Source organism: Podarcis filfolensis (genome assembly GCF_964270895.1).
Source record: "Podarcis filfolensis genome assembly, chromosome: 12".
Lineage (NCBI taxonomy): Eukaryota > Metazoa > Chordata > Lepidosauria > Squamata > Lacertidae > Podarcis > Podarcis filfolensis.
The window spans coordinates 21892632-21905212 of NC_139614.1; the positions used below are offsets into that span (position 1 = coordinate 21892632).

The following is a 12581-nucleotide window of genomic DNA, read 5'->3' on the forward strand; positions in this document are numbered from 1 at the left end:
AAACAAGCCTGAATATTTCCTGCATTTTTTAAATTTCAAGTCTGCTGGGCATTAAAATAACCATTTACTTCATACAACAACTTCATGCTTCTGTCTCTGTCTCATGAGTCATTTGAATGGTGGTGGTTTTTATTTTTTTATTTTAATTCACCCTGGATGAAAATTGCTGGGCACAAAACATTTAACTCGGGATTAGCCAAAGTGTAACCTTCCAGATGTTGTTGGACTACAACTCCCATCATCACTGAATACTGGCTGTGCTGGCTGAGGCTGATGGGAATAGTAGTCCAGCGACAGTGGAGCATGTGATGCAGCAGCAAAAAACCCTAATGCTATTCTAGACTGCCTCAACACAAATATAGTGTCCTGATCAAGGGAAGTGATGGCGCCACTCTATTCTGCCTTGGTCAGACCACACCTGGAGTACTGTGTCCAGTTTTGAGCACCACAATTTAAGAAGGATATTGACAAGCTCAAATATGTGCAGAGGATGGTGACCAAGATGATCAAGGGTCTGGAAACCAAGCCTTGTGAGGAACGGTTGAGGAAGTTAGGTATATTTAGGCTGGATAAGAGGAGACTGAGAGGAGATATGATAGTCATCTTCAAATGATCTCAAGGGCTATCACATGGAAGAGGGAACAAACTCGTTTTCTCCTGCTCCAGAGAGTAGGACTAGAATCAATGGATTCATGTTACAAGAAAGGAGATTCGGACTAAACATCAGGAAGAACTTTCTGACAGTAAGAGCGGGTCAACAGTGGAGCAGACTCCCACAAGAGGTGGTGGACTCTCCTTCCTTGGAGGTTTTTAAGTCGAGGTTGGGTGGCCATCTGTCATGGATGCTTTAGATGAGATTCCTGCATTGCAGGGGGCTGGACTAGATGACCCTTGGGGTCCCTTCCAACTCTACAATTCTATGACATCTAGAGGGCGTCAAGTCGGCTACTCCTGACGTAACTTGTGTATGCTGTGTTGTTCTCCCTGAACTTGGTGTACATGAAAGCAACTCCTTTTGACAGTAAAGCCACTTGGAGAAAGGAAATTATAGTCTCTTAAAAACAAAAACAATGGGAATTTTTGGTGCATGGATGTATTTTAAAGCCTTTTCCTTGGAATTTGTGCAGTCTCACTTTCCGGGATTATTTTCATGCACCATTAACAACAATGTTGTTTTACATTGCAAGCTTTTCTTCCTTTATCTGGCATGCACTTGAGTTGTATGTCTCATCACGTCACAAACAGCCTCAAAGGCAAAGGGGAGATATTATTTTGATACACACACACACACACACACACACACACACACACACATACAGAGAGAGAGAGAGAGAGAGAGAGAGAGAGAGAGAGATCTAGTTTTATCTGCTCAGAAAAGTGAGCGTGAGCGTGCCAACTATTCATGAAACCCCTGACAGTTAAAAGGACGAGCTGTGAAACACTTTCCCGTTTCTTCTTCTTGAAATATATTCTTTCTTTCTTTTTTCCTCAGTCCTCTCCCACAATACATTCATATATAATATAATAATAAATGTTTGTTTTGAAAGTTCTGAAATTAATTCAGGCTCCAAAATGCAATCAATTAATAAGTTAAATAATTTTTAATCAATTCAAAAGTTGCCTCTGGTTAATCAGTAGGCATTTGTTTTGCATTGTTTTGTTAAATATTAATACAAGTAACTGAATGAGTGGTTCGTCCACGTATAGTTTCCTTACTTTCACATAATGGAGACAGGCGCCTATTTTATCTGAAAATAAGTGTTCTAAAATTCTTGCTGATACATTTATTGAACTGAAATTAAGATGCAATAATAGAAGGCGTGAAACCCAATAGACTGTTACATTCCAATATGTAAACCCACATTTTTATGATCTAATGGACTTCCATTAAAAGTTTTTGCTATGTACCTGTTAGAGATCCAGCTGCTGCTGCTGGAATACAGTGTTATTGACTGCATTAAAATTAATTAGTATTTTAGGACGAGTCTCTCCTAAATTGCATTTTATGCTATAATATATATACATATTTATATTTATGCTATAATATATACATCCTGATATATACATTTTTACAATAAATTTTCCTAATGTGATGCATACATTATTTTACCAGTATTATATGCATTATTCTGCACATTTTAGCCTAGCACATGTGGTTGGTTTTTTTTACACATTACTAGAAAGCTGCACTGCAAAATTCGCAGAAGCGTGAATTTTCAAGGACAACTGTGTGCTAGTTTGTATAGTGTTCCAGGAGCTGCACAGTAAGTAAGTTTGCCTTTAAATGCAAAGCGAACCAGTTTCCTCCTTCATTCTGAGTACACACACAGGCACCCTACTCAAAATGCAGATGTTGGGGGAGTAAGGCCAGTGGGGCAGGAGATGTCAGGACCTGTGCGTGTGACCCTGCTAACAATATTTTGCCCATGTGTTGCGGCAATGAGTGAAAGGGGCGATAAGGGCACAACTATTTGAAGATGGGGGGGGAGGGAAAAGCCCCAACATGTACACATAACTTGCCTGCACAAGCCCAAGGGATTATTTGGATTCTGGCCTGAGTAATTAAACCCCAAATTTGTTTAAAGGAAACTGAACTATGAGATGAACTGACCTAGCCAAGTTCAAGGAAACTGCGCAGTAAATGGAAGGTATGGACAAAGGAATTCCTGGTATGCATTAATATATGTTAGAGCCTGCTAAGGTCATGTTAATGCAAATAGAGAGAACCAGTCATTATTCTTGTAATTTTATTTTTGTTACCAGCTGTTCAGTGGGTGATTTGCAAGATCAGTTTTATAATTAGTTAAAATCACACAGTTTCGCCTTCGAAGTGGGAAAAGTTGTAATGTCTGGATTTGAGGATACGATGTATGGCTTCTAAAAGGTATTTAAAATAAGCATGTCAATGTATTTGGGTGTCAGATGCGCATAGTGTGACTCGGTTTCTTTCCCCCTTTTTCATTAGTAGCAACCACAAGCTTTTAAATGTTATTTGTGAAGTGTTTAAATTAGCACAAAACCCACCTCTGAGCACACATGCGAATACAAGTAAGACTTAAAAAATATTGTTTTGAAAAGACATGTGTCGTCCAGTTGCCGGCTTAGGATGCTGTCAAGAAATAATGTTTTTATTATAGTAGTTCAGTTCGCATTCATCCTCACATGAAAGGTTTGGTAATGCCATATTCTCAGGTGCCAAGGCTACGCACAAATTCTAATGGGATCTTGCAAATGTTCGAATGCCTAAAATAGTCTTTGCTAGACCTGTACAAATTATTTTAAATTGCATAAATATTTTTAGTATGTCTGGCTTCTGACAGAACACTACTATATACATGAGGATGGCACTGGCTACTTTTTCCACTTCCTCCTTCCCTTCCCTCCCTCCCCCTGGAAAATAACGAGCAATCTTTATTAGTTCACACACACTGGAGTTGCTTTTATGTACTGCGTGACACTTATCATCAGTTAAACATCATATGGATGGCGGGCTGAATTCACAAAGAAAGGCACTACAATCTGGAAGGGGGTGGGCATAATCTCGCCCAAGGTTCCAGTGCTATTGCACACCTACTTGGGAGTAAGCCACGTAAACTCTCTGGGCTTACTTCCAAGCAGATATAAGGGAATCTTAGAATTGGACAATACGTCAAAGGTCACCTAATCCAAACCCCTGTCTCTGCAGTCAATCCACAACACAGAAGCATCAATGTGCATGGACCACGCTGATAACCTAGGACACTTGATATCCAGAGTTTTAGTAAGGAACCTACAGTAATATTAAAAGCAATTCATGTTTTGAGAAATCTGCTGTTTGATTAATCAAGAGACACCTTGATAACCATCCAAAAGTGAGACAATTTCTCAAGCTTTTAAACCTGACTGGGACCCTTCCCACTCTGAGTTGTGGGCGAGGTGGAAATACCGTATTTTTTGCTCTATAAGACTCACTTTTTCCCTCCTAAAAAGTAAGGGGAAATGTGTGTGCGTTTTATGGAGCGAATGCAGGCTGCACAGCTATCCCAGAAGCCAGAGCAGCAAGAGGGATTGCTGCTTTCACTGCGCAGTGATCCCACTTGCTGTTCTGGCTTCTGAGATTCAGAATATTTTTTTTCTTGTTTCCCTCCTCCAAAAACTAGGTGCGTCTTATGGTCTGGTGCGTCTTATAGAGTGAAAAATACAGTAATCCACAAGGCTGATGTTACCTACGTATCACTGCAGCATTTGTGTGCGCACACACTGCAGCTACACTGCTATACCTGGCAACTTCTGCACAGCTCCCATAACCGTTATCTGCTGATAGGTTGTTCTGCTACTTTAGGATTCTTTTTCAATTTTAACAGAGGGTGTTTTACTGTGGTTTTCACTGATGTTTTATGTTCTGATGTCAAGATGCCACAAGGGACCTCAGGAGCCATGTGATTGGTTATAAATTCCAAACAGGAATATTTCCCCCAACACGACACTGGTTGCTCCTTATCCCTCTGCCCCCAAATATTATGAACCTATACAAACTGGGGCCGGATACCATCATGCTGTTTAGTTTTCTCCACTTTTTGCCATTTTAAAACAATAATCATATCTTTTAAATAATGCAGTATAGAACAAAGAGAAAAACTACATATATAAGCCAAAGGTAATTGATGAAGGCTCAAGCATTTACATCAAAAACGAACTTGTCCACTTTGACACAGCAGAATTATATGTGTCTCTCCAGATAACCATGATATGTTAAAGGAATGATACTCCTTCAAAAGCATTGGTTCATGTAGTTTGTTCCAACAACTCCAACATGTTTGCAAAGCTGCTCTTTCATTTTTTCCTCCCAACAATTTTCCTGTGTTATATATAGTGTAGCATACACAACAAATGTTTGGCAATCACAATAAAATATGATTCTGTGGGTGCAATCCTATCTGTAAGAACTGCCAGCTGAAGGGCAATAGGGTTTGGCAGGAGTCCTGCTGTATCAGCAGAACACCAGATATACAATGAAAAAATATGTCAGTGGAATTCTTTGGATATAGTGGATATAGTACCAGTGAAAATACAGCGAAAAATGGCTGAAAAGGGGTAGAGCTATGGGTGGGCCATGAGTGGCACAGCAGAGAACAGTTATGCCAAATCCTACACCTCTTCAATTCACACTCCTGTCAATGGAGCAAATTTACACCAACCAATGTTCTACAGTGGTACCTCGGGTTACAGACGCTTCAGGTTACAGACTCCGCTACCCCAGAAATAGTACCTTGGGTTAAGAACTTTGCTTCAGCATGAGAACAGAAATCTTGCGGTGGCGGCGAGAACCCCATTAGGTAAAGTGGTACCTCAGATTAAGAACAGTTTCAGGTTAAGAATGGACCTCCAGAACGAATTAAGTTCTTAACCCAAGGTACCATTGTACTTTTGTGCTTTCTTCTTACCATCTCAGGCTAAGCATCTTTTGGCTGTTCCACCAGCATAATGTGAATGTCAGATCACTCTGTACAGCTGCAATCCTATACCCACAGTTGCGAGTGTGGTGCTGATAACGCCAAGGCTGCAGGTTCGATTCCCATATGGGGCAGCTGCATATTCCTGCATTGCAGGGGGTTGGACTAGAGCAGTGTTTCCCAAACTTGAGTCTGTTTTTGGACTACAACTCCCATCAAACCCAAGCTAGCAGGCCAGTGGTCAGGGATGATGGGAATTGTAGTCCCAAAACAGCTGGAGACCCAAGTTTGGGAAACACTGGACTAGATGTTCCTTGGGGTTCCTTCCAACTCTGCAATTCTATGATTCTGTGACCTGAGATCAAACCTCACTGAACTTGCTAGAATTCATTTCTGGGTAAATATGTGAAGGCTTGTACTGTAAGCCTTGGACCACAAGCTTAACATGAGCCAACAGTGTGATGCAGCAGCAAAAAAAGCTAACACTATTCTAGGCTCTGTCAACAGGAGTATAGTGTCTAGAGCAAGGGAAGTACAGTGGTACTTCGGGTTAAGAACTTAATTTGTTCTGGAGGTCCGTTCTTAACCTGAAACTGTTCTTAACCTGAGGTACCACTTTAGCTAATGCGGCCTCCTGCTGCCGCCGCGTGATTTCTGTTCTCATCCTGAAACAAAGTTCTTAACCTGAGGTACTATTTCTGGGTTAGCAGAGTCTGTAACCTGAAGCGTCTGTAACATGAAGCGTCTGTAACCCGAGGTACCACGGTAATAGTATGACTCTATTCTGCCTTGATACACCTGGAACACTGTGTCTAATTCTGGGTGCCACAATTTAAGAATGATGTTGACTAACAGGATTTATGCAGAGGAGGGCAACTAAGATGACCAAGGATCTGGAAAATAAACCTTACGAGGAACACTTGAAGGATCTGGGTACATTTAGCCTGGAAAAGAGGAGACTGAGAGGAGATAGGATAGCCACTGCTCTTGAAGGTAGGACTTAAGGCAATGGCATCAAGTTACAGTAAAGGAGACTCTGACTAAACATTCAGAAAAGCTTTCTGACAGTAGGAGCTGTTCGACGGTAGGATGGTCTCCCTTGAGAGGTTGTGGACTCTCCTTCCTTGGAGATTTTTAAGCAGAGGTTGGATGGCCATCTGTCATGGATGCTTTAGCTGAGATTCCTGCATTGCAGGGGGCTGGACTAGATGACCCTTGGGTCCCTTCCAACTCTAAGATTCTATGATTCAAAGCAAAAGAAGACTCCCAGCACTGATATTTGTAATAACCACAGCTTTGGGACTTTTAGAACTTTGCAACATACACATTTCTTAGCTTATAATCAGTTTACAATGCACAGCATATTTAGGGAAATTGTATGAATGATTGATGCATGTGTATGCTTAATGCACATAAATGCATATTATAATTCTTTTAAACATTACTTCTATCAAAAAGTAATTAAGTCTGCAGGTTAATGGCATCCTGTTGTATGCCGGTTCTTGGAATTGTCTGCTGGGGGAAAGCTTGCCAGAGGAACACCTTTGCAAATCTGACTCTGAAGCCAAAACAAATTTACTGAGATTAAAAAGCGATCCACTTAATTGCACGTATTAAAGAACAGAATTCTCACCATATGTATCAATAATTTCGGTTTTAAAGCCTCAGAGTTCCATTAAAAAAAAAGTGGGGGGGGGGGGGAGAGGCAAAGTAACAGTAGAAATGTATGCCTCTGAAAGAGATGCCAATGTGATGTTTTTTCTTCTTCAGCCAAGGAGTATTTTGCTTGGCTCAACAGTACTTGGGTTAGAGAGAGAGAGAGGGAAAAAACACTTGCCGGCAGCCTAATCCAGAAAGATTTAATAAGCTGGGCTGGAGATGCTGTTGCTATTTGGCACATCACGATTACGGTATGGCACACAGCAGAGAAAAAAAACCTTGACCACAGATTTAGTTTGGCTGCTGTTGCCAACTCTTTTGGCTACATCTGCTGCTTTAAGCCAACCAACTGCATGTTTACAGAGTGTGGTTTCAGCTGAGGTGTTAAAAAGACTTGGGTTGGCTGCCTAGCTGAAATTTATATTGAGTTAAAGATGTGACCGTTCATGTCTACCATAAGTGCGCATCGTATCTACTGGCAGGCAAAAGGCCTCCCTCCTCCGCCTCCTGCGGCGAACAACAGTAACTTCAAAAGCACACATTGCGGCTTTCTTTCAAATCGGCAATAAGCAGTTCTAAGCATGTGGTGACAATATGAAATGCTAGGCACCAGCTGCCTGTCTCCCACTTATTAATGCCATTTTGTATTGGTATAGACTACAGCTCCCCTGATCAATTGAGGCGATTTTCTGCTCCGAAATGCTGTATCAGAATCCTGAAAACACTTTTATGTACAGTGGTACCTTGGTTTACAAACTTAATCCGTTCTGGAAGTCTGTTGTTAAACCAAAGCGTTCTTAAACCAAGGCGTGCTTTTCCATAGCAGCGGGGGACTCAATTTACAAATGGAACTCACTCAACATGTTCTGCTTCCAAGGCAAAGTTCACAAACCAAAACACCTACTTCTGGGTTTGCAGCGTTCATAATCCAAGTTGTTCATAAACTAAGCTGTTCTTAAACCAAGGTACCACTGTATCTGCTTCTTATAGTTTCAGACTTATAAGAAGAACTTGACACTAGCACAAGCGAGCTTAGATCGTATGGAAGTCCACAGCGTTAGCCCAATAATGAGGTAAAGTAAAGGTAAAGGGACCCCTGACTGTGAGGTCCAGTTGAAGAAGACTCTGGGGTTGTGGTGCTCATCTTGCTTTACTGGCCGAGGGAGCCGGCATACAGCTTCCAGGTCATGTGGCCAGCATGACTAAGCTGCTTCTGGCGAACCAAAGCAGCACACGGAAACACCGTTTACATTCCCGCCGGAGTGGTACCTATTTATCTACTTGCACTTCTTGTTTTCGAACTGCTAGGTAGGCAGGAGCAGTGCAATTTTTCTAGAAAAATAGGTACCGGAACTCACCATGAACACTTCTATTTGAGGCACCATGAAGGCACCGATTTGAGAGGTTCTGGAACTGAGCTCTGGTGAGTTCCAGATGAAAAAAAGCCCTGAGATGGAATGAGACAATTTTCACGTGGAGACAAAGCTCTTCACTTCCAACTCCTCTTACTCTAAGTCAAGCATGTTGGCTTGCCCCCATGATTGAGGGGGCTGTTGTTGTGCAGCATGCGCATGCATGTCACGTGATGTGCTAACATCTTGCACAAATGCCATATGACTTGCACACGTGAACACCATAGTCATGGGATATTGAGGCCCCCCCAAGATGGTGCCCCTCCTCTGAGGAAGGAACAAGGGGGTACTTCAAAGTGAAGCTTTCTGGGTTGGGCAGCCAAGAGAGAACTGCTGCCACAGTTTGCCATGGTGGCTAGAACAGCTGCTTTGAACCAAGGTGGATAAAAATCAATGATTTAAAAATAAATAAAAACGGATTTTTTAAATTTAAATCAGATTTTTTTTATTTAAAAAAGGGTTTTTTTTTAATTTAAATTGGATTTTTAAAATAAAATGCTTTTGGAGGAAAAATATTTCTAAAGATAGTTTTTCATTCACGTTACATTATAGTTCAAAGGCTATTCATCAGGAAATAAGGATTTGTTTTAAGTTTTTCATGTGTGCTAAAACTCAAAGTTTTTTTTTTTAAAAAAAGTTTAACCACATCAGTTAACAAACATGGATACATATGCTATAATGTTATTGTTTTAGTTCAATACATTGTTTAAATTGTTATTAAGGAAGCAGAAAAGTTGTCCAAATATAAACAGTGAACTTATTAAACCTCACAATAATTTCATAATTATCGGTCTACGTATTTCGAATAGTATAACCAAATCAGCAATTTTTTATATAACTGTAAAAACTACTCCGAAAATTTATTATTCCAAAGATGAAGCCTTCATCTGGTTGTAAATATTAAGATTATACCAGCAAGAATGAGTATTTCTGTAAAAAAAAAAGTCTGAAATCAAGTCTCACTGACCAGTGATTTAAATCAATTCAGTTTAAATCAAATCCACCCTGCTTTGAACATATTGTAAAGAAATGTCACAAGAAACTATCCATAAAGTTTAAAACAGGGGGGGTTTCTATAGCAGCAGCAGCAGCAGCAAACCGTGGTTGCTGAAGCCTCTTTTGACCACCTTGCTGAAAAGATCTCCCTCTGCAGGCCCCCTTTAGCCCTTTCTCAAAATGAGGCAAGACAGGGAAGAGGCAGGGGGGAAGTGGAGAAACAGATGGCGCTGTCACTGATGGCATGCCAAAGCAAGGGGGAGTTTTAAACCAGTGAGGACACTGGGAGGTGCAAGGAGGAGGATGTCACAGTGCTGTAAAGCAGAGGATGGAGCAGGTCGCTCATTGGGCCTAGAGAGCCATGTGGTACAGAGAGCAGCTGGGCAGTTCTACTGAGCTGATGGAGAGAGAATCTATGCACACATGTGAGCATGTTTGTGCATGTATATATATGCACATGCTCATTTTATTTATTTATTTCCACAAGTCTGTATACTGCTTAATCCCAGTCATCTCTAAGCGCTGAACAGGAGTCCAAATACAATATATCTATGTGAGGGGCAATGCATAACGAGTTTTAATACAAATGACAGCGGCTTGGACTCCTCAGTGCTGGAGGAATTTGATCTTTCCAAACGGCAATATGAACTGACTGATCCACACCTTCCAGACTAACTTGCGGTTCAGAATGTACGTTATCCATCATGTCTCTCCCCCCCCCCACTTTCTAAATATCTCAACAGCTCAAAAACGTAGCACAATACATTTTTAAAGGCACACTGTGCTTAGAAATGCATAGTTTGAGAGAAAACATTTAGGCATGCATTATTTTGAAGAGACAATCTGTTTAAAATATATATTTAAATATGTATTATGCATATATATAAACACAGTTTAATGAGGAAGTGGGTCAAAGAGAACTTTTTGTGAGCATATGGGAAAGCTGCATGCGCCAGAAGTTCACCCATCTCTACTTTTTTATATTCTAAGGTCTCAGAATCCACTTTGAAGAACAAAGCTAAACAAAACACACCATTAAATACACACGGCAAGAGAATCAAATATTCAAGCACTTGGGAAGCAAACTCACTAGGATTCCTTCAGCCTAGTGTCATATCCATCCATTTCTACAAGCACCCAATGGCACCGACCATTTTTGCACCTCCTTCCACTCCGCCAAATATTTCCTCATAACTTGCACCTAAAAGCAACCTTTCACGTACGCAATTCTACTGCTAACGTTCATGTATTCCAGCTCAGTCTCCTCTCGCAATATCCTATGCCCAATATCCAGAGGCGTACCTAGGCTCTCTTGCACCCTTGGCAAGGAGATATATTGGCACCTCCCCTGTCCCTTGCTCCCTTGGCAATCGCTGTCTCTCTCCATCTTTCCTCATGATTTCTGAGGCACCGCCTGGACCAAACTATCTAACCCCTATCCAACCGAGACACAAAAAATCAACTGAGTCAGCCATGCTCTGAACTTGTTTGTAGCAGACACGTAATCACATGACCAGAAAGGAATTATTTGGATTGTCCTCAGAGGCCAGCAACGAAGAGCATAATAATCTTTTCAGCAGACAACATATACAATATGTTTTCAATATTTTACCATTTTGGCTTCTGAGTGCATTGGAGGGACTTGTGGTGAAGCACATGGGTTGCTGAGGTTTGGGCCTTGCATTCCCATTATGTTGGTGTTCATAGACATCTGTCGTTCCATCTTGAGAAGGATAAAGAGCAAAATAAATCAGATGGTATTTGAAAGGTAAGATAAATTTTCCAAAGGCTTTCTACAAGCAGGCAAAGGCGAGGCTCGTTGTGTCCATGCAGGATGGCCATCACTTTTTGCTGGCTGTATTTATCTGCTTTCAGAAAATATAGCCAGTAACTTTGTTTTGTCCAACAATCAATAGAAAACTGCCTCTTCACCAGAAGAACAAATTAGTCACCTAGGCTTGAGACTTTCAATAATGATTTTCCCTTGCTTTTAGAAAACAACACACTGGGTTAAGTGGCTTTTAAAACATCACTGTATAAAATTATGGCTGATGCTGTCAGGGCAGCCCAAACTAACTTGTTTAAGATATATGTATAAAATGTATGATCTAGGGGGGTTGGAAATGGGAGGCTTTTCCCAATGGAGCTGTTGAATCTGACAGCGGGGGTGGGGGGGAATTCACATGCCTGCCTTAGACTACTGCGGCACAACGTTATTTAAATACTCAGTTCATGTAGCAAAACAGAAATGATGTTCCTGAAAATCACATTGCAGGAGAAATGCTCAAGAATTGTTTACTTTAAAAAGCGTTGTGTTATTTTCAGTGAAACAATACTGTTTCTTTCTATTCATTTACTTTTTATTATTTTTCTTATGTGGCATAACAAACATAGCCAGTCAAAAATTTAACAGAAGAGAAAAAGAACATGACAGAATCTAAGCTATAACCAGCCAAACAGAATCAGGAAACAAAAATACCAAGAGGTTTTTATGTGCAGACCTCTTAATTTCTTCTTCTTCTAACGGATGCAGAGATACAGTAATGAAATTGAAAACGGTGCATACTTGATTTATATCAGCATTTACATTAAATTGGAAAACAATATAGTTTCTAAGAAGTCTGGCCTTTCTGGGGGACAGGTGGCAAAAGCACTTTGAATCACCAAACCACCAAATAATACACACATACACACACACACAGAGAGAGAGAGATATAGCAGCTATACTTACGGGCATCAAAACAGCAGAGGAACCAGGCATTGTAGGATTTGGTAGAGTCCCAGGCATAGAGGCAGGCATTGGCTGTCGTTGCCGGTTGTGTAGCTGCAGTAATGACGATAATGAGCCTGGGACAGGCCTAGAAAAAAAGGGGAGAGAGAGAAAAAGGAACTGAGACATATTAAGGAAAAAATGATCACACTCAATTTCAAAATGAATGTCAAAACTCAAAACCCATCTGGTATTTGAACTTTAAGTTCAGTGAAATTTTCTCATTTCAGAGTTGGAAAGGATGGCAGAAAGTTTGGGGGGGAAGACTTAATGCATAATCAATTTGATTTTTTTAACTGTATCAAAGTTTCT

The 12581-nt window shown here is 40.7% G+C and overlaps 1 protein-coding gene across 9 annotated transcripts in view; it reads right to left on the reverse strand.

The window, feature by feature from the left end:
- Window positions 1-12581, reverse strand: part of CREB5 (cAMP responsive element binding protein 5) — a 264799-nt gene that overhangs the window by 55780 nt on the left and 196438 nt on the right. For all 9 annotated transcript variants that reach the window (XM_083578731.1, XM_083578734.1, XM_083578732.1 and 6 more), the window contains 2 exons: window positions 12231-12357; window positions 11112-11222 (listed from right to left, as the gene is read on the reverse strand). In XM_083578731.1, the coding sequence (XP_083434857.1) occupies window positions 11112-11222; window positions 12231-12357 (238 nt within the window). The remainder of the gene's footprint in view (window positions 1-11111; window positions 11223-12230; window positions 12358-12581) is intronic.